Genomic DNA, 26,031 nt, shown 5'->3' with positions numbered 1-26,031 from the left:
CAAAAAAGAGAGGGAATTAGACTATATCTCAGATCAATATAAGTTTGTATGCATTTTTTAACCTTTAAAAGTAATATTTTAAAAGCTAAATTTAGCATGGTCATGCTATATGGAAAGAGGCTCTGAGGCATCCCAAAGACATTTGTGTCTGTGAAATTGCTTTCTAACAAAGGCTATATGGGATTTTAATCCTATTTATTACAGTTCAGTGCAATCTCAAGCGTATTTATGGTAAATCAATATACATACTGCTCCTTCTGCCCCAAGAATTCAAAGCTCACAAAATGTCAAGGGGTCTTTGTGATTTCAAGTTTCTGATTTCTAAAGAACATTTCCTTTTCTGAGTATTTTTGTTATGTGGTTGTGAATTATCAGCTGCTAAATCAGATGGTTCCCAGGTGTCAGAGAAAAGTACTAGAAACCTAAGACAAAAAATACAGAAATGAATAAGCTGAGAATCCAACAACTGTCAGCTTCTGGGTTCTATGGGTACATATTCCCTAGCCATAGTTAATTTAAAGGAAGCAATTTTTTAAAAAAAATATAAATTTTACAAAGTGATGTTTTCCAGGAAGGTATATTAAGAACAGAAATAAAAATATATTTTTCTCCTTCCTTCTCCTAGCCTTCCCCTCCACCACCTCACCCCCCTGGGGAGAGTGCCCTGAAACCGCTTATACTAACATTCCTACCAAGTTCATTTCATTTTGAAAAGTGGCATCAGTGATTGTAGATACATTTTAACTCCCATTAGGAAACAAACTCTATCCGAGTTCCTTGTAGTTAGCTTTCATTACAAAAGATTTTTACCATGAACAATGTATGACATTTCCACATTCATTATAATCGTAGTCATATCTGCTTTAATCCAAGGGGTCTTGATAATGCATCTCTTGCAGAGATAGGTCTTTTGGTTTGACATATTTGATTAAAAATTAGCAAGTTCAAAACTAAAACAATTGTTAATAAAACTCTCTTAAGTTGAAAACTTTTTAGTTATTTTTCCATGGAAGTTTAGAAACTTTGAAAATCAATTTTTACTGTGCTCAGATAACTCTTGGATCATAAATCATTGAAGAGCAAAGTTTATGAATCTCCTTGGGAAATGTAATTAAGTATATTGGGTTCTCCAAGAGGAGTAAAATGCCTAAGGCATTCTTTCTCTGTCCCTCATTAAAGATAATGGTACTTAGTGACCTACTTCCTTATCTACCACCTTCCTTTAAAAAAAAAATGACTTTGTCTTGCAGTTCCACGCCAGCCAGGAGTGAACAATGACCTGTTTGAAATATTTGAAATCGAAAGAGGAATTAGCGCAGATGATGAAGCCAAAGATGATCCAGGTAGATTCCAACATTCCTATTCACATGTGAACGAACTTTTAATCCTTCTCTCCTCCTTCCATGGATGGTTATTTCAAATCTTAAGGATTGAATTCCTATGTATTCTTCACACATATACCTCTTTGTGTACTATATACTTCACACCATTTTTCCTCTGAAATTAAGGCACTTGAGCCAAACTATTGATTCATCCTATTTTCTTTGATTTTTAATATAATCAAGCAACATTTAAATTGTGTTACCAGAACTTGGCTCTACTTTCTGTAGTCTCTCTTACAAATGGTCTCAGATGGTATTTATGTTGGGAGAGGTTTCATGCAGTTTCAGATTGGTCTCAGAGAAATGGTTGCCAAAGTTGGGGTGGTGAGACAGCAGAAAGAAGTGGATGATGGGAAGGGAATTTGAATTTGGGGGGAAATTCAATAATCTTAAATGTTTTTCAAGTGTCAGTACTTGGATCCACTGAGTTATCTTAATCCTTTCTTTTAGGTGTTCTGATACACAGCTGTAACTTTGACCATGGTCTCTGTGGATGGATTAGGGAAAAAGATGATGATTTACACTGGGAACCAGTCAGAGATCCAGCAGGTAAAACCACTTAGTGACATCATCTTGGATATAAAACTTCAATTGCCTATTGGGAGGCTGGAGGCAGATGAAGCAACTATAATGACAGGAGATTGTAAAATAATAAAGTTAGAGTGATAAGGAATCTCTGAGGCTAAATAGTCTAACCTTCTCATTGTACATGAAGTCCCTAGCGGGGAAGTGACTTGCCTTGAGACCACATAAGCCGTACATGTTAGAGGTATGGTGGGAACCCGGTTCCTCTGTTCTTTGTGATGTGATAACACACATCACCTGACTTTTATATGACACTTTTCAGAACCTTTTACCTTGAATTATATCAAATGATCCTTAAAGTAAGCAACCTTGCAAGATAACTTGGGCAGTTGACATTAGCTCTCTAATACAACTGAAGAAATGGGCTTAGAGAAACTGAGTAATTGTTCAAAGTTGCACATCTGACTTCCTGAGCAGACCAGGCTTTGAAAACAGAAAATCTCCCAGTTATTCATGTCAGATTCTGAAGGTTTCCAACCTAGAGTGGTCTGAGAGATTGGAGCATATAAACATCCACCATGCTATACCCCAGGACTAGGTCAACGCTTTTCTTTAGATGAGTTGTTCTGGAAAGCTTCTAAGTTTGCCACATTTTTTCCCCTTATCTAAATCTCAGAATTGAGTGGCATTTTATGAAATCCATCTTTATTCCTTCCCTTTTGGGAAGCAAAAACATATCTGACTTGGTTTGCTTTTTCAATGTTTAAATTATCCAAATAACTGAAAGTAAATTAAACTGAGAATATTTTTGTTTGTGAAATCATGATTCAAGACCAAACAGCAACAGCATGAGAGAGGGAACAAACCTTTAAATAAATAATGGATTGTATAATCTGTTTATAGACACTACTGGTTTTCAAAATAAAATATATAGCATACACCACACCAGAGCAGAGAGGTGCTCACATATACATTTACACACACACACACACACACACACACACACACACATACACACATATAAATGATAGTAGAAGAGAGAACCCTATACTGACTGTAAATCTAACTGAAACTAAACAGAGAAATGCCCACTGGACAAAGTATTTATTAAAAGCTTACTGGTAGGCACTGTGCTAAGTGCATGGAGATGTAGAAAAAGGATATACATACATACATACATATATATATATATATATACACACAAACACACACACACACACACACACACACACACACAATATTTCCTTCCAAAATATTCTAGAAACTAAAACTAACTTTTGTTGTAACTATAAGCTTTTGCTCATGGTGAACTATAAGACTGTTAAACTGTGCAAAATAGAGTGTCTAATTTTTAATGATCCCTGCCTTGCTCTACCATATTTTTTAATTTTAAAAACATCTATTATTATTTTTGGTAAAAGCAATTTTCCTCCCTCCCACTTTCTACCTCTAATTGAACAAATAAAATGAAAAGCAAAAGCAACAAATAGTAACATCAACATAGTCTAGCCAAACAAGCCCCCACATTAGCCATGTCTGAAAATCTACATCCCTTTCTGCATTTTAAGTTCATCCATGGCAGGAGATAGGTAACTTGCTTCATCTTCAGCCTTCTGGAATCCTGGTTTGTATTGGTTTACCATCTTTGACTTTTTGGAGCCCATCTGAATTATTCTTTGAGGCATATCTATGTCTAAAATGTCTTTGCAGCCTTCTCTTGGCTCTCAGCTGCTCCATAGGCTACTTGTAGCCCTAATTACCATGGCTACTAAGAAGGATGTTCTTTCATTAGCTTTGCAGATTATAATCAGTTATCTTTGATTCAATAATAACACAAAATTGATTTTTTCCTTAAAGCTTTCTGGCAGTGGTCAATGTAATAGATAGTGCTAGTTGGAAAATGATGGTGATGATTATAACACTAATAAGTAATACTTTGAGCCTGCTTGTAAGAAAATTTGATGTATAAAACTCCTTAGCTTTTAAAAGGGTAAATTAGGGAGTATAGTTCTTTTTCTAAAAAGAATCCTTTAATTTACAAAAGGATTTGTTTTAGTTTTTTTCTAAGTAATTAGCTACTATCGTTGTATATAAAGTATGGCTTACTTTATATAAATTCAACAGATTCACAACTTTTCATAAGATCATTTTGTATATGGTGTTGCTTCATGATTTATTTTTTATAAAATTGAAAATTTTTAAATGTCAGGGACTTGAGAACAGAAAATTAGGTTTCTCATGCCTGCTGATCTTATCTGGCAGGAGAGTAGAGAATGTTGTTAAGAGGCTGGACATGGTGGAATAAACCTCTAAATATAGTTTTTGTAATTAGAAAAAAGAAAGATAGATAGTATGGTGCAGTAAATTGACAAAACAAATACCTTAAAGTTTGGGGAATCTAGTGAAGCCTTTGAAATGACTTCAAGTGTATAAGATATAATACATAAAATTCTAAAGGAAATTAATAACAATGAGCTACAATTATCAACATAATCGGATTTATATAATGCCTTTAAACTGACTAAGTGCTTTATTTAATATTCCATTTGATCCTTACAATGCCCCTTTGAGTTCCCCAAATTAAGAAGACATGCCTTAGATTGATATCCTTGGGATTCATCTCAGTTTGAAATCTCATAGTCAGCTAATCCTCTCTTGCTTCAGACTACTGCCCAGACCCCTATTGCCAGTTCCTGCCCTCTTGCTTATTATATCGGCTATCCCCATCATGCTAACCCAGCTGCTGCTATCTGGGATAGTATGATGATGTTCATGGTGGTAGTATGTATATGGTATAATAGACATTCTACTAAATATTTTACAAACTTACCAAATTATTTAATTTGATTCTCACAATGACCCTGAGAAGTAGGGAAGGGAAAGGAATAAGGGACATAATAAAGAGAACTTGAAAAAAATTTTGGGTGGACAAACTAGCTTCTGTATGGGGTAGCAGCAACAGGGCTTGGGTGATGAATGGAGTTGATAAAAAATAAGAGGTCAGGCAGAAACGACATGAGCAGGAATTGATAGTTTTGAACTCAGTTCTTGCTTATTCACAAGACAGTTATCAACCTATAAAGTAATAAGGCTTTCAGTCAAGAAATTAATTCAAATTTAACCTCTGTAAAGAGATTCATTCAAATTTCTCTGATTTTTTCCCTCATTCTATTATGTAGCATCCTCTTGTTTACAGAAATTTCATTAATATATGTGAAAAATATTTTCCAAAACATTTTTAAAGCCCAACAGAATCCTTACAGAGAGGAGTTCTCATGTATTTTCTTAACCTGCTTTGCTGGGTGGGGAAAAAAGAGATCAGATTTTCCCCCTTAGGCTATCATTCCTTCTTTTGAAGAAAAAAAGCCTCCCCTTTCATTCAAAATAGAAGAATTTTTTCCATGACATGGTTCAGATACCTTAAAGACAAAGTAAGATAAATACTAGCCTCATTTATCATAGTGAGACTCCGAAGTCTGGCAGCTTTTGCAAAAAGATCATTTAAAATGGCTATTAGTTTGACTTGCTTTGTAAGACCCTCTTGTTTGCATTCTCCATCCAGCAGATTGATAGTATTAGTATCCATTTCCAGGGAGGATTAAGATAATCCTGGTTATTGTCTTTTTTTTAATTGAACATTATCTACCCACAATAATCTCATACTCCAGAGAGCCTGAATACCTGTGACTATCTAAAAGTTGACACATGGAAGAACCTTTCTATTTTCATATAAATGCTTAAGATTGTGGGATTTGTATTGTAACATTTATTTTAATTTTGACTTTATTATTTTTATTAAAATTATTGCATAATTTTTGTTATTTTATTATGATTTTCTGTCAGGAGCACCCTTTTTTCAACAGAGCCATGGTTTCACATATGTTGTCTGGGGCATCAGTACAGGTCACAATTAAACCAGGCTTTGTCCTCCTGTATGATTTTAGTTGTGGGACTCTGGACAAGTCATTTAACCTCTGTTTGCTTCAAATGGAGATAAAATGGAGATACTTCCCACAGTTATTGTGAAAATCAAATGCAATAATATTTTTAAGCTCTTAGTCCAGTGCAAATAAGAAGTTGGGCTCAATGGTCTCTGAGATAATACCCATCATGTTATAATCATAGAATATTATGCTTTCTGAAGAATAAAAATTGAAGGTAACAATACAGAGATGGTTGGTGGCTGATAATCAAGTTACATTATTTTAATGATTATGATAGCAAAGTACCTAAAGGACATCATCTAGATATGTTTGACTGGAAAGGAAGATTGGGTCATTTAGATTTGAGAAAGAGATGTGTGACTGATAACCAATAACTATTACAAAACTTAGATTATGTTATTAATAATTATAATTAATCATTATAAACTTACTTTTGATTAATATGACATGAATTTTAACATATTATAAATGTATTGCCATTTAATAATTAGCAATACTTTATTAATATGTGAAAATAGAAGCCATCAGCATATTGGTTGGGAACAATTTGTGGAAGCAGTTCACAATTCAGTTCAGTGGATAGTAAGTGCCCACTACTTGCAAAGCATTGTACTTTGTGTTGGAGGAGATACAAAGCTAAGATAGGACTTAGTCCTCCCCTTCACAAAGTTTACAAATAATCACTTTACAAAATAATACATGATGAGGGGGCATTGAGAGATACAAAGTGATATTGGAATTTTAAGGGGGGGGGGAGGATCTCACTGTTCAGGAAGTACCAAAACCTCATGTCAATAATTGTTTTATAATAAGCACCTATATTGTGATAGACACTTATGCTAAGCATAGAAATTATAAAGGACATGACCTGAACTTTTTAAGGATAGATTCAGCAGACAAAGGGAAATTACCATCAATTTTGTCAATTATCAGGTGATTGATATACAATGAAAGGTTTATCTGATTGGCTTTTTCCCCTTAAACTCTCATATTACTGATAGTAAGGTTAAACTGGCAAAATTCTTGAAATAAGAAGGATATTGGGACAGGAAAAATGGAGTAAGGAAAACCTCTCTATAAATGGACAGGCATTTCTGAATGTGTTTCTGATTCTGTTCCTAAGCAAAATATAAATGACTTTAAAATTATGAGACCTTATGGCATGATGGATAGATAACCAGGATACATTTCAAGATGTACTAAGTTCAAGCCCCATCTCAACACATGGTGACTGTACATGTAAGCAAGGCAGGTAAGTCACTTTTCAGGGCCCTGGAAAGCTCTGTAAAATGAAGAGGCCAAGAAGGGGCTGACATGGATTAATAGGGAGAGTTGCATCATTAGGGGGGAAAAATAGAGGGAAAAAAATTAGTTCCTGTTGAAAACGAATTTATTTTCATGATTTGCCTAACTTCTGCCCTCCACTGGTGCAGATAATTGAAAGTTGGCTGTAAAGACAAAAGTACAGAATTTAAGATATAACTTTAGCATCATTTAACCTTAATATTTGTTTAATCTCCTAAAGTCTAGGACAGTCTCCACAGTGTTAGCAACCAACAGTTTTCTGATTAAAGAACAGAGCAACCCATGTGTGAAAGAAAGGATTTCCAACATGAAGAAAAATACCAATATTGTTGATCTTCCCATTCCAGGTGGACAGTATTTGACCATCTCAGCACCCAAAGGGCCAGGGGGAAAGACAGCTCGCTTGGTACTGCCTCTTGGCCACCTGATGAACTCTGGTGACTTGTGTTTGTCATTCAAACACAAGGTGTCTGGGCTTCACTCTGGAACTCTACAAGTCTTTGTGAGAAAGCATGGTAGCCACGGAGCAGCTCTGTGGGGAAGAAATGGTGGCCGTGGCTGGAGGCAAACACAGATCACCCTGAGAGGTTCTGCTCTCAAGAGTGTAAGTAAAGCCTCAGAGGGGCCAGTGTCTGTGAGGTTCCCTTTACAACAGAGAATCTTGCAGTAAATGACCATCATTGTGAATCATTCTCCTTTTAAAAATCAGACTGGAAAAAGTCTGACCAATGAAGGTTCAGTGAAGGTTTGGGTTCCTCTCTGTCATTTAGCTGTACTCATTATTCTACTCTATTATTCACTGCCAGACTCGCCTAGGGGAAAAAAAATGGAACTAAAGATCTATCATTGTCTTGTTATAGAAAAAGCTTTGGGGGCAGCCAGGTGGTGCAGTGGATAGAGCACTGGCCCTGGAGTCAGGAGTACCTGAGTTCAAATCCAGCCTCAGACACTTAATAATTACCTAGCTGTGTGGCCTTGGGCAAGCCACTTAACCTCCTTGCCTTGCAAAAACCTAAAAAAAAAAAAAAAGCTTTGAAAAGTGGTGGGGGGTGGGGAGAAGGGGTGGGGAGACTGCTATAATATGGATGTATATATATGCGTATTTTTATGTGTGCATGTATGTAACTTTGACCAACAAAGACTCTCCACCTCCTCCCATTTCCTCATATTCAACTTTTGAGAATCTTGAACCATCCTCGAGAGGCTGAAATACTTTTTAAAATCTGAGATTGCAGAGCACCTTACTAGTTTTAATAGAAGGCACAGACAAAGGAACGAGTAGAAGAGAAGGTTTTGAGGTGACTAAGATGACCTGATTTAAGTAGCAATTACTTTTAAAAGTTCTTGAGTCCTCATTGGAATATTTCATTTCTCTTTCATGTCTTAACTCCATATAAAAGAGATTTGTGCAAAAGTGGTATAATATTAGTCTTTCTAGTAAATTGCTCTGAATGTTGTTGCTGATAAGCTAAGTCATGATCATTTAATCAATCAATAAACTTTTATCAAGTACCTACTATGGACCAGGACTGTGCTAAGTGCTAGTAATTTTTTTAAAGATCTAAAATAGTCCTCACTCTCAAAGGCTATAATCTAATAAGGTTTTCATAATTCTTTTAGATCAAATTAAATCTTTTAAATAAATTCTTTTAAATAAAACTCCTTAAATTATTTTGCTTCTCAATAATTTCCTGGAAAATAATGATAGGTTGTAGTGATGATGTAGGTCAGGCTGATGGAACTAGGATTCTGACATGTCTTTCTATGTTTTCTTTATACTTTTGTAGGACCCAAGAAACATAAGTGCTTTCAGAGTCTAATATTAGGACTTTTTCTATTTTTACTGGAACTACCAGTACTGTTATCTTCAGGTTAAAATAAGAGAATGCTTTAAAAACTAAGAGAATACTTGGATGTTTTCACAAATTATAGAAAGATTCCTTAGGATTCGATTCGATGATGGTTTCAGCCCACAAGATTCTTTGGCAGTATGGTATCATATAATTATGATTATGAACAAAGGAAAAACAGTCCATAGAAGTGGCTGCTTTAGAGTGGGCAGGACCCAGGTTCAAGTCCTATGACATTTAACTTAAGTAAACATTCTTAAGTACCTAATATGTATGAAGCACTATTACTCCAAGCCCTAGGAGAGATAAATAGGTTTAAATGAAACCTAGAGTCCCTGTCCTTTTGGGCTTGTAGCCAAGGAAAAAATGAGACACAAATAGAGCTAGTGGTCATATTTACATATAACAACATGCATGTATTACTTATGCATATATAATCTTTCCCCTTTCAGGTAATCTTTATTCGATGTAGTTTCTCCATACCTCAATATTTGCATGTTGTCTCCCCCATTAGACTGTGAGGGCCTAGGGAAGCAGGGGGTCATTTAGAATGGCCTGGGAGTGGGGACATTGAGGAAAAAAGGCTGGCCAAGCAGAGAAAGCCTATCTGGGGACATGTAGAGACACATACTCTCATCTACAAAAACACACATAGGGTGGGGAGGGGAGAGAAGAAGAGAGAGAGAGAGAAAGGAAGGGAGGGAGAGGGAGAGACAGACAGAGAGATGGAGGGGGGAAGGGAAATAGAGATCTACAGAAGGGACCCACCCTGTTATTTAATTTCCCACTCTAAACATTTTTTTTAACTTCATGGCTCTTTCTCAATATTTTCACATTGGTTAGAATTCCTGAGTGGAAGTGACTTGTATTCCAAAGATAAAGACCTGGAAAAGACCTTAAAGTTCAGGACTTAAATGTGGCTTTTGATTGAGGAGCTTTGTAATATAATCTCAATATCATCTTATGGATAATTCAGGTTCTTGATAGTAACACTTTCTTAACTTTTCATGTTGGGTAAAAGCAGGTCAGAAGCAACTTCATATTTATTTTTTTGTTAAAGTTCTAGCTAAAATGGTTATTAAATAAATGGAAGTAGAAGTGAGTAGAAATCTTGATTGGTGTGTGCCACTTCTCTTTAGGTCATCTTCAAAGGTGAAAAAAGGCACGGCCACACCGGGGAGATTGGATTGGATGATGTGAGCTTGAAAAGAGGCCGGTGTTCTGAAGAACCCTAGCTCCACCAACACTGGCAATGAGCATCTGCTTGATCCCCTCTCCTCCCTCCTGTCTCCCTTCCCATAAGGCTGAGAAGACCTGGCTCCAGATCAAGTGGCGATCCATTTCTTGTTGGCCTGCTTTGTGCAATTCCCAGTGAAGAGTAAAATTCTTCTTTCCATAAAGGACCCCTGATGAATGCCATCAGGCACTCCCCCCCCCAATCCATTGTCTCTTCTGGTGCTGCAGTGTACATGGGACAAATCACATCCTTCATCATGGATCTAAGATGCCTCTGGAAACAAAGGAAGAGAAGTACATTTTAATGGGCAGTTTTCTAAACAAACAAAAACCTTCCATTCAAAAGGACATACTGTTAATTGTTCATTGTTGTGTCAAATGTAATAACCATTTCACATGTGATACAGTGTACCTGTGGAAATGGTTTACCCTAAGTTAGGTTAGCTCAAGCCTGAACCCAAACTCTGGCTGTCTCCTTCAGCCATTTTTTTTTAAAGAAAGAAGGATGTGTACTGTCAAATTACATTTATTCTTATGTTGTATCCATTTTTTTAAAAAGACAATTATATAGAGTAGCATTGCATCCCTTTAATATTGGTAGAGTTGTGTTTTCTGTAAATGTGCTATTGATATTATATTTATGTGTTTCTAATATTTACAGACTATAGCTGTAAGTTAAAAAAGCAGCTTGTGGTTAAAAAGATGCATCATGTGAAATCTCATCTTTTTCTGTGACCCTGTGTTGTAGGCCAGATATAAAATTGTAAATATCATCTCACTTTGACAGGATAAGGCATTGGTGTGAGTTAAATACATATTTTTATATCATAATTTTCTTCACTGATTAATCTAGAGCAGAGGAGCATATTGGCAGTCCATAAACAACAACTCATAAAGTCCTATCAACTATTTTAGACTAAATTAATCTTTGCCTAATTTAAACTAAATTTATATTTGCCCACATCCCATTTCAACTTAAGAACAAAATTAAATTCCTCTTAAAGGCAATAATACTTCCTTGATAAATAACTTTTTTGCCACAGTTTTCTCTGATTAGCAGGCCATATTGCTTTTGGCAACACTCCCCAAAATAGCCTGGAGGAGATTCAGATGTAATTGCAGAGTATTTCCCAAAAGAAATTAGAATGAATTAGAAGAACATAGATAATGTTAATATGTGGTTTTCTAAGACAATATGGAGCCCACAGGGATCCTTATATAGATGTGTAGTGACCAGTTTCTGTTTGAGTTTGGCATCACTTAACTATACAATTTGTATTAGACTCAAGTCCTTCCCTCCAGCTAAAAGGAGCAAACCATTGCTTCATAGTACACAAGTAAATTTCTGGCAGATCTAGAGGAGACCTATGGTTCATCTAGTCAACTTCCCTTTTCACAGATGAAGAAACTAAGCCCTGTTGGGTCCTAGATCACAGGTCTATTACTGAAAAGGAATACAAAGGCCATCTAGTCCATTCACCACATTTTATGGATGAGAAAAATCATCCATAGGGAAGTTCGATGAATTTACCAAGATCCCACATATCTGCCACAATTAAATGACCCAGGTAAAATTTGAAACCAGATCAATGGATTCTAGAACCATGGTTTTCTGGCTATACATATTGTCATCCCTCATTGCTTGGAACCATAGTTTCAAAACCAAACATATTGACTAACAGCTTAGTCTAGTCCTATGTCTCTCTCTTGAGGAATCTCTAATACTTCTTACCAGAAAGGCAGGAAGGAAACCTGTTGGATCAGTCTTCAAAACAATTTCATATTTTAATAATTTTTAAAAATGTTGCCTTGTAATTTATATGTCAGAGTATTTGAATAGGGTTTGAAGAAAGTTGAAGGGTGTACAAGATGTGGATTGGGATTAATGTGTGCACTACAGTTCACAGGCAACCATTTCTAAGGTCTGTCACCATTTTAGACTAAATGAATTCCAATTTATACTAACTCCCAACCTATTTCATAAATTTCATTTAACTTGTTTATGGAAATAAATGCCTCCTAAAGGCAATAATACCTCCTTGATTTTTATTATTTATTTACACTGAAATAATAAAAATAGTTTCTGCAGTTTTGCCAGGAATCACAAACACTGTAGGTTTGGGAGAGAAAGGTCTGTGATGAAGCATTTAAAGAACTGAGATTAGTCAGCTTGGAGAAGAAAATCAATGTTGATTTTCAAGTCTATGAAACTCAATTACACAGAGAATGATGACTTTCTGCTATTTACATATAATGAAGATAACAAGAGGAAACAAGTTTAGACTGCAGGCAGAAAGAGGAATTTCCCAACTGGAAGATTATTTACTGAAGGAAGAGGGACAGAGGACTTTCTCCAAAAGGCTTTGAAAACATGATAGCTCTTTAGTCTGGTTGAGATGTCTAACCCTACATCAAGATAGATTTAAAAAACACACAACTAAATAATCTCCCTAAACACCTTGCAACCCCAAAAATAGTTTTATTGAGATTAAACAATGTGACTTTGACTAGGGAGCTGTGTCATAAAGCCTTTGCTCCTGTCCTAATTTGATATTTCCATATATCCCATTGTTCCATGTAGATATTCCCTTCCCTTGGGCAAGTAGCTGCCCATCTCATCTTCAGGTCCTACTAACACTGTCAAACAATGGTTGATTGCAAGGTTCCATCTGGAAATGGTCTTGGAAACCAGCAAGTCCCACCTTCCCCTCCCCACCATTTTGCCAATGAGGAAACTTAGGCCAAGAGTGTTTAAAGCATTTATCTAAGTTTACACACGTAGAGGTAGTTTTTAGTTTTTGACTTTTTCCATTGTACTATGCCTACCAAATGACAAGATTCCAAGTAGATGCCTTTCATTTCCTGGTATCCCTAACACTAATAGATTCCTTTCCTTATGCAAAATAAACATTATATAGACTTATTATGTGTTTGATGATATGGTATGAGGGAATTTCACTTTTTCTTTTAAAATTATCCTGGCCACTTTTAGACTCACTGTAGAGTAGAGACAATATCAGGAAAATTCTGTTCAGAAGTGGTGGGAACCTCTCAGGAGAGGGAGGTCAGGTTCCTGGGCAAAAAAGGTTGACTAATGAACATTTCAGTGTCAGGGGCCTTTGTCCCCTGGATGACCCAGTCCAATTTTCTACTTTTTCAAACTAATATTTGTGGCAACAGTGTAAATCACCAAATGTCTCATTTATTGGAAAAGAAGGGAAGGTAAAGTTAAGACATATGACTTAACAAAGGTTCACATAAAATGAAGAGACAAGAACCTTGGACTTCTACATATAAATTTTTTTTTCAATCATTTGTTTTCTGGTCAAATAACTGCACAGGGAAAAATAGAAGGAGAAAATTGAAAAATCCACTTGTAGGTGCCAATAAAACATTGCACTAAACAAATGGAAGAAGTTATCAAAAGTACTGTATAACATCTTACTGGTTTATTATTTAATGTTTTCTAAAATGAAAAAGTTAATGGTTTTCCATAATGGCTAAAAATAAAAATGTTTCTTTGTAAATGCCAATTGATATTTGATAATTTTGTGTGATAGTTTGGGATTCACTATTATTTTCATAAGAACATACAGGAGAACACCATAGAAGGCAGAGTTCCATTGTATTGCTGGGGGGAGGGTATAAAATATGATTTACATATGGATTATCTAGAGATACGGCTTGAACCCTTGATATAACTGACAGTACTTACTAGCAAGTTGTTCTATTTCAGGGCTTTACTATGTCCTGGTTGATTTATCTAACATAAGAACTTAGCATCTGGGCTCCATTAGGATTTCTTGGATAATAATAGAAGTAATTTCTTGGAGGTGGGGAAGAGAGTAATTCTCTTCACCATCCCAATTATGACTTAGTAGATTGACGTTCATCCTTTGTTCTCAAAAGAGCATCTAGTACATAAGTACTAAGGAATGGTCTTAGGCATATAGAAGTGAATAACTAACACTGATGTTGTGTTTTTAAGGTTTGCAGAGTGCTTTATACGTATTATCTTATTTGACACCCCACAACAGTGCTATAATATAATCCCCATTTATGAATAATAAAATGAAAACTAAAAGAGTTTAAAATATCTTACCTAGATAATATAGTGGTAAGTATACAAGGAAGGATTTGAAGCTAGATCTTCCTAATTCCCAGCCCAACACACTAACCATTCTGTAACACTGATGTTATTGATAATAATAAGAATAAATATATGTATATGCATACCTATGAACATAATAAACAGAGAACTAGTCTTAGAGTTAGGATCTAGTCTTACCAGATAGCTACTGACGATATTATCCTAGGGAAATTACTTTTAGTATCCCCAAACAACCTCTAGAATTTTCAATTACAGACAAGTTGCTGACTTGCATTGGTGAAGGAAATTTTCCACACTGAGTTTACCTACATTCATAAAATTCCAGTTCCATTCCAAAAACAAACAAATCAAAAATAGACAAACTGCAGCACATTCTTTCATTTACTACTCATTCTTTATAACTTTTACAGCAAGACAATAAGCAATATTTATTAAAGCATTAGGACTATAAAAAAGACGAGTAAAATAGCCATTGCCCTTGAGGGGCTTATACTCTAGACATGGGGGAAACAAATTTCATATATAGACAGAATACAAAACAGATACAAGGTCACTGATGGGGAGAGGGGGTAGAGAAGACAGTAGTAGCTGCTAGAGGTATCAGGAAAGTAATTATAAAGAAGGTGCTACAAGCTGAATCTTGGAGAAAAGGTTGAGTTCTCTGAGAGAGATATGAAGCAAGAACATTACAAACTTAGAAAATAACCAATACAAATGCACAGAGTTGGGAGCCACACAGTAAGAAGGTCAATTTAGTTGAACCAAAGTATATAGGGGAAATAATGTATAAAAATGCTAGAAAGTATAGGGTCAGGTTGTAAAGCATTTAAAATTCCATTATCTTTGATCCTATAGGTGAAGAAAACCCCACTGCAGTTTATTAAATCTAGGAATGACTTTATAAGACCTGTCCTTTATTAAAGTACAGGTATGTGCTGGATGGAAGGATGGATTAGAGCTAGGAGAGTCTGGATAAAAGGAGATCATTTAGTCCAGGTGAGACGTAATGTGGCTCCATCTAGACTTTGGACTCTGTCAATAGAAAGAAAGGGGCATATGCAAGAGATGTAGTTAGAAGCAATAAGATATGGCTACTAATTGGACAGGTGGGCTGAGTAAGGAGCAAAGGATGACACCATTTGAAAATCACGAAAATGTGTGATTAAAAAAAGATGATGTCCTTTCTAACAGGAATTTTAGAAGAGGGATGGATTGAGGAGAGAGAGAGAGAGAGAGAGAGAGAGAGAGAGAGAGAGAGAGAGAGAGAGAATGAAGAATTATATTTTGGACAGACTGAGTTTGAAATTTTGAAATGCTTATGGATGTCCGGTTAGAGCGAATTAGGGATACAGGCATACATTCATACATACAAAACCAAGAATTACTGGTTGAAAATGAGAGAATGGGGGTGACTAGGTAGTGCAGTGGATAGAGCACTGGTCCTGGAGTCAGGAGTACCTGAGCTCAAATCCAGTCTCAGACATTTAATAATTACCTAGCTGTGTGGCCTTGGGCAAGCCACTTAACCCCATTTGCCTTGCAAAAACCTAAAAAATGAGAGAATGAGAAAGAGGAATGGAGAAACAAAGACAGACCCAGAGAGACATGTCAAGAAAACTCAGAGAAAAGAGAGCTGTCAATAGTGCCAAATGTTGCAAAAAGATGGCCAAAGATTAAAAAAAAGTCATCAGTTTGATAAGTAAGAGATCATTGATGAATTTGCAGAAAGAAGTTTCTTTTGAACAATGAAGTTGGAAGCCAAATGGCAAAGAGTTGCTTATTTTATTTTAAAAGATTCTCCAAAACCAACTTCTTTTAGGGTACAGAATGGTCAAATGATGGCATGATTAATTAGGGTAAGGATGGAAAAGATAGGAGTATCAATAGAAATAGGCTAAAGAGGGGGAGATTAAAGCTATTTTCTCTGCATTTCTCTGCACGCATTCTCTGCATGCAAGATTCCATCATTTCTGATATTACAATTTCCCATCTGAAGTAATTCACTGAGGGATTTGCATTAAATAACATCTCTGAAAAACTTATGTGATATATTTAGATTGTTCTCCTGGGGTAAGAATATTTCTTCCCCTAACAAAAGGTACAATTCAATGTCTTCATGGTAAGACAGAGATTACCCCACTTAAGGTACCTAACTGCAAATGCAGATAGCCTCCTTTGTCTGTCTTAGCAAAAGGCAAAGGGATAGTCATACATTATGAATGGCTGTCTGGAGGGGCTTTCCAGGTCTCTGGCATACAAAAGTATAAGTAGCATTAGGACCAATCTTGTCCTGCAGACACTGCTGATGACATACATTCTGTGTAATCTTCTTGCAGAGGAAAAGGTGATTTCCAGGTCAATTTTTCCCATGTTTCTCAGATGATTCTAATAAAAGTTCAAAATATACAGATAATATAGCTTCACAGTGCCAGACTTACTCCAATGGAACTAGGCAGATTCCTCACTCATTAGGAACTGGTTCACTGTTTCATGCAAACTCTGGTGATTTAAGGGGAAAGAAAAGTTTTCCAGAATAGAAAGCTAAAGTCCAGAGAAATAAAATAGGTATATCTGAGGACATCAATGAGAGGAGAAGAAAAGAACTAAATAGTGGTGCTTCTCTCTCCTCCTCACCTAATGCCCCCATTCCCTTCACATGAAGTAACTTGAGAATTCATTTCCCTCAATAGGAAGGTCAAGGCCAGAAAGATGACCTGGAGAATATATCTGAGACTTGCTATGAAAAGGGACTAAGAAAAAAGACACTAGGGAAGAAGATGGAACGGATCCCAAGATCTCAGCTCCTGGAATAAGGAGTCATTTTTTGACAAAAACTACTGGGAAAGCTGGATCTGGAAGAAATTAGATCTAGTTCTTCATTTGATAACATATACCAAGATGCATGTGGATGAATTTTGAAAAACTTTCATAACATGGAATTGGAAAAATAAAATAAAATAAAATAACAACTGGGAAAAAACCAAAAGGCTATATAGCAAGATAATCTTCAAATGGATATGACCTAGATAGAAAAAATCAAATCATAAACAAATTAGAGGAGTAAAGAATAAATTATTTTTTGGATCTATGGATAAGGAAAGAGTTCATTGCCAAATAAAGGATGGAAAGGATCAAAAATGATAAAAGGAATAATTTTGACTGCAAAATAAAAACTATCTTAGCATCAATAAATTCAATGTTTCTAAGATTATAAGAAAAATAATAAACTGAAATATTTTTCTGTTTTTTATTAAAGTTTCAGTTCCAAAATATATGAGGAATTATTTTGAATGATTATTGTTTTTTAGGGTTTTTTTTTTTGCCAAGGCAAATGGGGTTAAGTGGCTTGCCCAAGGCCACACGGCTAGGTAATTACTAAGTGTCTGAGACCGGATTTGAACCCAGGTACCCCTGACTCCAAGGCCAGTGCTTTATCCACTATGCCACCTAGCCACCCTGAATGATTATTTTTGATAGCATTTTATAACCTGTTAATGTTTGCCAAGTACTTTACGTTTATTGATTTTTTACATCCTCAAAACAGCCTTGTGAGATAGGTCTAATTATTATCCCCATTTTGCAGATGAGGAAACTCAGGCACAGAGAAATATATGACTTGCCCAGAACACACAGTATTTGAGACTGGGTTCAAGTTCAATTCTTCCTGATTCCAAGTCTAGAATTCTACCCATAGTGCCACCTAGATGTCTATAAGAAATAAGTACTGTGCAGGGCAGCTAGGTAACACAGTGAATAGAGCACAGCCCTAGAGTCAGGAGGACCTGAGTTCAAATCCTACATCAGACACTTAATAATTACCTAGCCATGTGACCTTGGGCAAGCCACTTTAACCCCCCCCCCATTGCCTTACAAAAAAACTTTTTAAAAAAGTCCAAAAAAAAAAAGAAATCCTGGCTGAAAAGTACAAGAAAAAGACACACATGAAAAGAACAGCTTCCAAACACATGGTCTGATAAAGTCAAATATAGCATTTGGCTAAAAAAGTTAGGAAATCCCAAGACCAGGTTTCAGAGTAATGGGGGACCAGAGAAATAGTGAAGGGATTTATAATTTTATTCTTGGATGAAATCTACTATGATGTCAGTAGCTCCCATATGCTTCCTCTCATAAAATGTCTTGGCCTCCTTGGAAGATAATAGTTAGCCATGTTGGTAAATCAGAAATAAAATTATTTATATCCAACAGAGTTAAGCATACTGACCAAGCTTTGGCTAAAACCATGAAGACTGACTGGCTCAATAATAGACTAGTAGTGCCCTCTTTTTATAGTAAAGGAATGTGTGTCCATAAGCTATAAATTACTGAGTGCTTCTGGTCTTTGAAGGGTGTTGTTAGTACAAAGTATACTTTTTTGACTACAGTGAGTGGTCTGCCATCCATGATATGGGTATTATGTTTCTGGCCAGGGTCTTTATGGTTTGGAAGGCTATGCATGAGTTGTGAGCACAGCTTTAAAGCCAGGATGAAGAAAAGAGAGCTCAAGCCAAGACAGTCACTCTCCACTCATCCACATGTAGGGAAGACAGGTCTGGCTGCAAAGGCAGCTTCTGAATGACCAGCTGGTTGTCCAAAGGCTGGCTAAACAAACGAGAAGTTGAAATGCAACTAAATACAACCAAATGCTTTCTACCTCCAGGAAAGGAAACTTTGGACGCTCTCTTTTTAGAAGAATGGGGCAAGGCTCAGGAAGCAGATGAAATTGATAATCCTTCAAAAGTTTCAGTATGCATAAGAGGAGTAGATATTTCCTTCCACTCCATCTTCATGGAAATACAGAGATTTCAGAAAGAGATCTCTTTGGGGATAAAATAATAAGCTTTCTCTACTTTAGCAGCAATGAAGATGCCCTCAAAGAGTTTAAATTCAATGAACAACGTTTATCTCTGTATCACTTTATGATTCCCAAAGTGCAGATCATACTTTAATAATCTTAATAGATTGGCTAGTTTCTAGACTTCTAACATATCAAAACTTTTTCTCTGTTGAGTTCAACATTTAACATAGAAACCAGTCTGCTCTAATGTATGGTTAACTTAAATCACAAGTGATTGCTACTGTCTTGCCCATGTTTCAAAATAGAGAGGTCATCTCAAAACCCTTACAATTTCCTATAGTTTCAATGACTACTTTTTAAAAATTAAAGTTTAAAACAACAAAAGATACTCTCTAAGGTTCATCAATTTGGCAGATAGGGGGAAACAGGCTTATGGCCCAAACAGAATTAATAATCTGGTTAGAACTGGTTTTAACTGGCTCAAGTTGGAATTTATATCATTGGTGTGAAATCAACCTGAACCAAATTAATTGCATTCAGCCCAAACTGGAACTAAATAGTAATAATTACTGGTTTGACTTCCTGACTATAATCAGCATGTGTGGGGAAAGGCAAAAATGCATCACTTAAAAATCTCTATTTAGTGAATCTCCTGAAACTACCTAACTTCCTTTCCCCAATCTGAGGCTTAAAATATGTTTAAAGGATTCAGGTGAATAATAAGTGTTCTATAGCTATGTTTCAAAAGAACCAATCATACATACATACATATGTAGTTTTAGATCTCAAATGGCCAACAAAAATAATGCAATATTCATGGTATTTTAAGAAAGTTTTATTTAAGCAAACATGAAAAATTTCTCAAGATGCTGTGGCAGCAAAATCCCTATATTCAAATACTCTTTGTATCCTCTTTACCCTCAAAAGAATCAATTAGTTCAGTTTTGTCAATTTGTATAATGAAATATTTTCAAAAGTGATGGGAAGCTCACCTGTACTATTGGTGCTACATTGACTGGAGTTAGAACTGGGTTTCTAGTGAAGCCCTTTCACTAAGAATTTCTATATCCTTGGAAAAGGATACTCCAATTACTCTGCTTCATCATTAAGGAACTAAGGGATGACTACATGACTATATCTCACCCCCCCCCATCTTGACATTCTTTCCTCTTTCTTTCTTTCTTTCTTTCTTTCTTTCTTTCTTTCTTTCTTTCTTTCTTTCTTTCTTTCTTTCTTTCCATGAGTTGTAAGCACAGCTTTAAAGCTATCCAATTAGGAAATATATTTTCTTTTTTTTTAAATTTAAGGCAATGAGGTTAAATGACTTGTCCAAGGTCACACAGCTAGTGTCTGAGATCAGATTTGAACTCAGGTCCTCCTGACTCCAGGGCCAGTGCTCTATCCATTGCACCACCTAGCTGCCCCCATTCTTTAATTTCTTCATGCTGCCATGTTTCATTTCAAAGGGAGCAGTATGGTCAAATGGAATGGATCTGGATTTAGCTGTCTCTTCTGATGACTTGTATGACCTTGGGCAAGCCTTTGTACCTATTCTCAAGGCAATCACAGACTAAGGAAGACAACAGTATACAATTATGTATAAATAAGATTGGAAATATAAATTAGAAATCATCTCAGAGGAAAGGCACTAAGAAGGATCATGAAAGTTTTTTTAACTGGGATTTTAACTGGGAATTGAAGGAAGTCAGGAAGCAGAGATGAGAAAGGAGAGCATTTTAGTCCTGAGGATGGTCAGTGAAAACCCTGGGAGTCAGGAGGTGGATTGAGCAACAGCAGGGGCACCATCCTCTCTGCATCACAACAAGAACTCTTCCCTTTTCACTCCTCTTCCAACCCAGAACTGTCCTTCCTGCTACATTCCACATAGTTGCTCATGGCACCATTATCTTCTCAGTCATTTAGTTTTGAAACTACATTATTTTGTATTCTTTCATCTTCTTTATCCTCCCACATCCCATTAGTAGTCAAGTTCTATTTATTTTATTTCCCTGATAACCTCCATCCATTCCTACTGCAACAACCTAAGTTCACATCTACATCAATTTTTGCTTTATTTTTTATAGTAACCTCCTAAGTGACTCAAGGTTCTTCCATCGCCTACCCAACTTTTACATAACTGCCTAAGTACACACAGGACTGTTTACTTTATTCCTCTGCTCAAAAATCATGTGGTGCTCCAGGACCCTCCCCAGTAAAATACAAAATCCTGATCTATCACTAAGATGGGATAATTGGTGCTTCTTTCCAGGGTCCTACATCCAAGGGGTATATTTCCTTCCTACAGAGGACTTCAATGCTTCTGTGACCAGTGCTTTTTAATATTCTGCCAGCTATATTGCTGCTAAAGTAAAAATTAGGATGGGTAAATGGAGCTTTGTCTCAAGTTGTGAGCATTGGAGGGAAGGGGGATAGGCTTTCTCCTTTTCACTCAGTTATCAAGGGGTCTACCTAGAGTCCAGGTCTGACTATGTCACTGCCCCTCTGATTCAATAAACTCCAGTGGTTCCCTATCACCTCCAGAGACAAATATAACAATGTTTTGCATTTTAAAAAACCTTCATGACCTAGTCCCCTTCTCTTTTTCAGTCTTTTTTGCATCTTACTCCTCTCACTTCTAGTCATTTTTGTGGTCTCCCTTGCCTGGAAAGCTCTCTTCCTTATTTCTGCCTCCTGATACTCTGACTCCTTCCATATTTCAGCTAAAACCCCACCTTCTGCACTTTATCTTATATATCTCTTGTTTATTTGAACTTAGTTGACTGTATGCTGTCTACAATAGATTATTACTTTCCTGAGGGCAAGGACTATGCCTTTCCATTTCCTTGGATCTTTAGTACTTAGCAGGCACTTAATCAATACTTATTGACTTGAATTTTTGGTGGTACTCAAACAGTAGTGAGGCAGGTAAGATGGCTTCCTCCCTGACCCACATTCACTACCTATCCTCCTTTTCTGGAAGTTTTGTTTGTCTCCTCACCTCCACTTCTTGAAATCCCTGGGTACTCCAAGACTCAATCCATCAAGACTCAATTCACATTATGTTCTTTAGGGGCTCTTCTTGGTCTTTCTCTTCCTTATTCTACCTTCTCCCCAGACTTGAAGAGACATCAACTGTGTCATTGAGAGACCAACATCTCTGTGGCCCAGGCTGCCCCACACTTTGCTTAGAATTTTCTCCCTCCTCAGTTCTCAATCTTGCTTCCCTGGCTTCCTTCAAAACTCATCTCAAATCCTTCTTCCATATGAGTCCCTCTTTCCCCCTCTCCAACTATTGCCTTTCTTCTGAGATGTTCTTGTTCTGTTGTTTAAGACATATCTGACTCTTCATAACCCTATTTGGGATTTCCTTGGCAAAGAAATTATTTGCCCATTTCCTTCTCCAGATCATTTTACAAATGAAGAAACTGAGACAAACAGGGTTATGTATCTTGCCCAGGGCCACACAGTTAGTAATTATCTGAGGCTGGATTTGAACTCAAGATAAGTTTTCCAGACTCCAAACTTAGTGCTCTAACCCCTGTGCCACCTAACTGCCCCTCTTCTCAGATTATCTTCTATTTATACACATTGTTTGCATGCATAATTATTTGCATATTATCTCTGGGATGAAAATGGTAATAGAATAATTAGCATTTTGAGGTCAGGGTCTATATTTCAACTTTCTCTGTATCCTCAAGACTTAGTATATCTCCAAAACATAGTAAACATTTAATAACTTAGTGACTGAATTTTCTCCAGTCCTGTAAATTCTTTAGTATAACATTCAAAGTCATTAAGTCTGGCTCCAACCTACCTCAGTAGCCTTATCTCATATTTGCCCCACTTCTAGGCACAGCCCAGGGGCCACAAGGCCAGCCCAAAGAAGTAAGTGCTCAAACAAATAACAGTCATTCATATTGGCTACCAAAAAAGATAAAGCCAAGTAGAAGTTAGTAACTGTTAGTATCTTCAAACCAGATGAAAAGGGCTGTTCTTCAGGCTTCAGTCCAACTAGGTCAGGTTGGGACACAGAGGATCTGGGACAAATTTCTGCAGAGATAATAAGAATGACTTACTCCAGTCTGTGTTGTCTATGCTTGCATTAAACATCTCTGCCAATTTGTTCTTGCATAAGTCTGAGCACTGACTTTGGAAGCATTTGACTTGTTCTCTGTTTCAACTTGGATTGTAATTTGCTTCCCAATCTCAGGGGGAATCTCCCCTCCTTCTCTGCCTCCTGCCTCAGGTCTTTTCCTATTACAATGACTCCTGCCTGACACGACTTCCCTGGACTCTCTCCTGTCTGGGGAAATCGATTCTTTCCTTCAGTGACCAACAGTTTCATGTTTCCTCCATGAACCTTTCTAAAAAAACCCTCAGATAGGAATGAACCCTTAGGAATCTTTCATATCTTTCTAGTTGGTCCTCTCCTATATCCTAAAATAATTTTTTAAAAAATTATGCACAAGGGGCAGCTAGGTGGCGCAGTGGATAGAGCACCGGTCCTGGAGTCAGGAGTACCTGAGTTCAAATCCTGCTTAGCTGAGTGACCTTGGGCAAGTCACTTAACCCCATTGCTTAAAATTTTAAAAAAGTTTAAAAATTTTTAAAAATTAAAAAAATTAAAAAGTTATTCAGTGTCTATCTCAATCAATAAACACAAAAATAAGAAATAAAGTCTTACTTAAGACCCTTAGTGCTTAAAAGAATAAATCCAAATGAATGAACTTTGCTTTATGTGTCTTTTCAACTTATTTTAACTCATTTTAATCAATGTGTATACAAGCATTACACATATTGGACTTACTTTCAGATCTTATTCTCCTGACTCTAGAAGAACTAGAAGGCTGTGGCCCCGGAAAACAGGGCTCTTGGTTAAACCTGAGAAGTTGGGGGGTGGTTTCTAGTACTACGGCTCTAAAGCCCCCACTACTGTGCTGCTTCTCATGATTATCATTTGGCAGCACTCAGCCAGAAATAATCAGCTTTTGGAAAAGGATACACACACACACATACACACACACACACACACACACACACACACACACACACACACAAAACATGTTATAAGGAGAACAGCCAATACAAAATAGACCCCTCAAAAGTCTGTGACACAGAAGGGAACAGAAGCAAGAGAACATTGTACACATTAACAACAAGCTTGTGAGATGATCGATTCTGGTGGCTGCAGCTCCTCTCAGCAGTCCAGAGATCAAGGACAACCCTCAGGGACCTGCTATGGACAATGCTGTCCCCATGCAGAGGAAAAAAATACCAGAATCTGAATGCAAACTATGTTCACCTTTGAAAAACTTCTATTTTTTCCTTCCTATCTCATGGTTTTCCTCTTATACAAAGTGACTCATATGTAAATATGTATAGGCACAACTTTTACCATGGGGAGGAGAGAGGGAAGGAAGGGTGATAGAAAAATGTGGAACTCATAAATTTGCAAAAGGATGAATGTTGAAAAACTACTATAGCATGTAATTGGAAAAATAAAATCTCAATGAAAAAAAAGTCTGTGACATTTCTCCCACAAATATACAGAGTCCAGGAGATAGTGAACTTGAGCTTAGAGAGCATATATGATCAAGGAATAACTCAGCTCCTTGTCATTATACAAAGTTCTGTTTAGATATGATAGAATTTTTCTTTCTGGCTCCTTGTACTGCCTTACTCTGTCCTCAGTTCCTGATGCAGACTTACTATTTTGGGAATGCTCATAGGACACTGATGGAAAAAAGTCAAAATCCTCTATTTCTCTAAAGTCCAGTAGGTTCTCTTCCCAAGAGGAATAGGGGACAGAACCAAAACCTGGAAAGAGCTCTTCTCTTCCCATCCTATCTTGGAGGCTTTGCTGGAAGAATCTATTCCAAACTAGGGCTTGGGAAATCCCTCAACCAATCTGAATAGACTTTGTTCCACACCTAATTGAAATGTCTCGTTCATACTTGAGTTGTGTATTTTGCTGTTAAAGGTATCAGGATATGCATGGGGCTGCTTACATTAAATGGAATGGTTTAAGTTGATGGATTGACTCAGCTGAGCCCTTCTGTTTCATGAGGATAATAATAGCCCCTACCTCCCAAGGTTGTTGTGAGGATCCAAAGAGATTAATAATTTTAAGGTCCAAGGTCTGACATGGAGGAGAAGTTATCATATTAGCCGGTATTATCATTATCATGACTAATGCAGTCTTTTGACTATTTCCTTCTATCCCTTCATTCAGTGGCAGTAGCAATGAAGGAGCTTCCCTTAGAACTCAATACAAGGGCCAGAGACAGAGGGCCAAGGAGAATTTATTTAGGGCTTGTTTTCCAAAGATAATATTCTTGTGGGGAGCTGGTTCTCTTCTAATAGCTGGAAGTCCTTATTTCCAGGACTACTTCAAATCTTGGCTGTTGTGACCCCAGCCATTTCTTTTCATATATTCCACCTTCTAAAAAGATGGATGTCCCTGAGCCAGGTTTAAGTGAAAAGGTCTCATTCTCATGTGATGACTGGATGCCACCAGGATTAGTGAATTGTCAAAATTCCCAACCTTCTTATGCCTGGGGAAATTTCTTAAAGGAGAAGATACTGTGCTTGTGATAAATTGCTCTGGTCAGAGCTGGACCTCCCTCCTCTATGACAAAGCAAGTTTGTCTTCTCAAAAGAGACAAGATAAAACAGACTACAGTCACAAAAACAAAACAGTCAACCCCACCCCTACCACCCACATGGGGATGGGAGAAACCAGGCCAAAGAAAATTTTCCTTTAAGCCTCACCCCAACCCCCATTTAATTCCTTCCATCCCAAACCACAGCAGGTGGTCACATTTTAAAAGACCTTTAAGCCCCAGACTTCAAGGGTCATTTCAAAGTCTATTACTGTTTGTCT

The 26,031-nt window shown here is 36.8% G+C and overlaps 1 protein-coding gene across 5 annotated transcripts in view; it reads left to right on the top strand.

Moving 5' to 3' along the window:
• NPNT (nephronectin) overlaps positions 1-13,775 on the top strand; it is a 100,694-nt gene extending 86,919 nt beyond the window's left edge. For all 5 annotated transcript variants that reach the window (XM_074228756.1, XM_074228754.1, XM_074228755.1 and 2 more), the window contains 4 exons: positions 1,251-1,343; positions 1,833-1,931; positions 7,504-7,760; positions 10,146-13,775. In XM_074228756.1, the coding sequence (XP_074084857.1) occupies positions 1,251-1,343; positions 1,833-1,931; positions 7,504-7,760; positions 10,146-10,241 (545 nt within the window). In that variant the 3' untranslated portion in view covers positions 10,242-13,775. The remainder of the gene's footprint in view (positions 1-1,250; positions 1,344-1,832; positions 1,932-7,503; positions 7,761-10,145) is intronic.
• The last annotated feature ends 12,256 nt before the right edge of the window (positions 13,776-26,031 follow it).

The sequence above is a fragment of the Macrotis lagotis genome, chromosome 3 (assembly GCF_037893015.1).
Source record: "Macrotis lagotis isolate mMagLag1 chromosome 3, bilby.v1.9.chrom.fasta, whole genome shotgun sequence".
In the NCBI taxonomy this organism is placed as follows: domain Eukaryota; kingdom Metazoa; phylum Chordata; class Mammalia; order Peramelemorphia; family Peramelidae; genus Macrotis; species Macrotis lagotis.
Note: the sequence above shows the minus strand (reverse complement) of the source record. Positions and strands in the feature narration are given on the sequence as shown.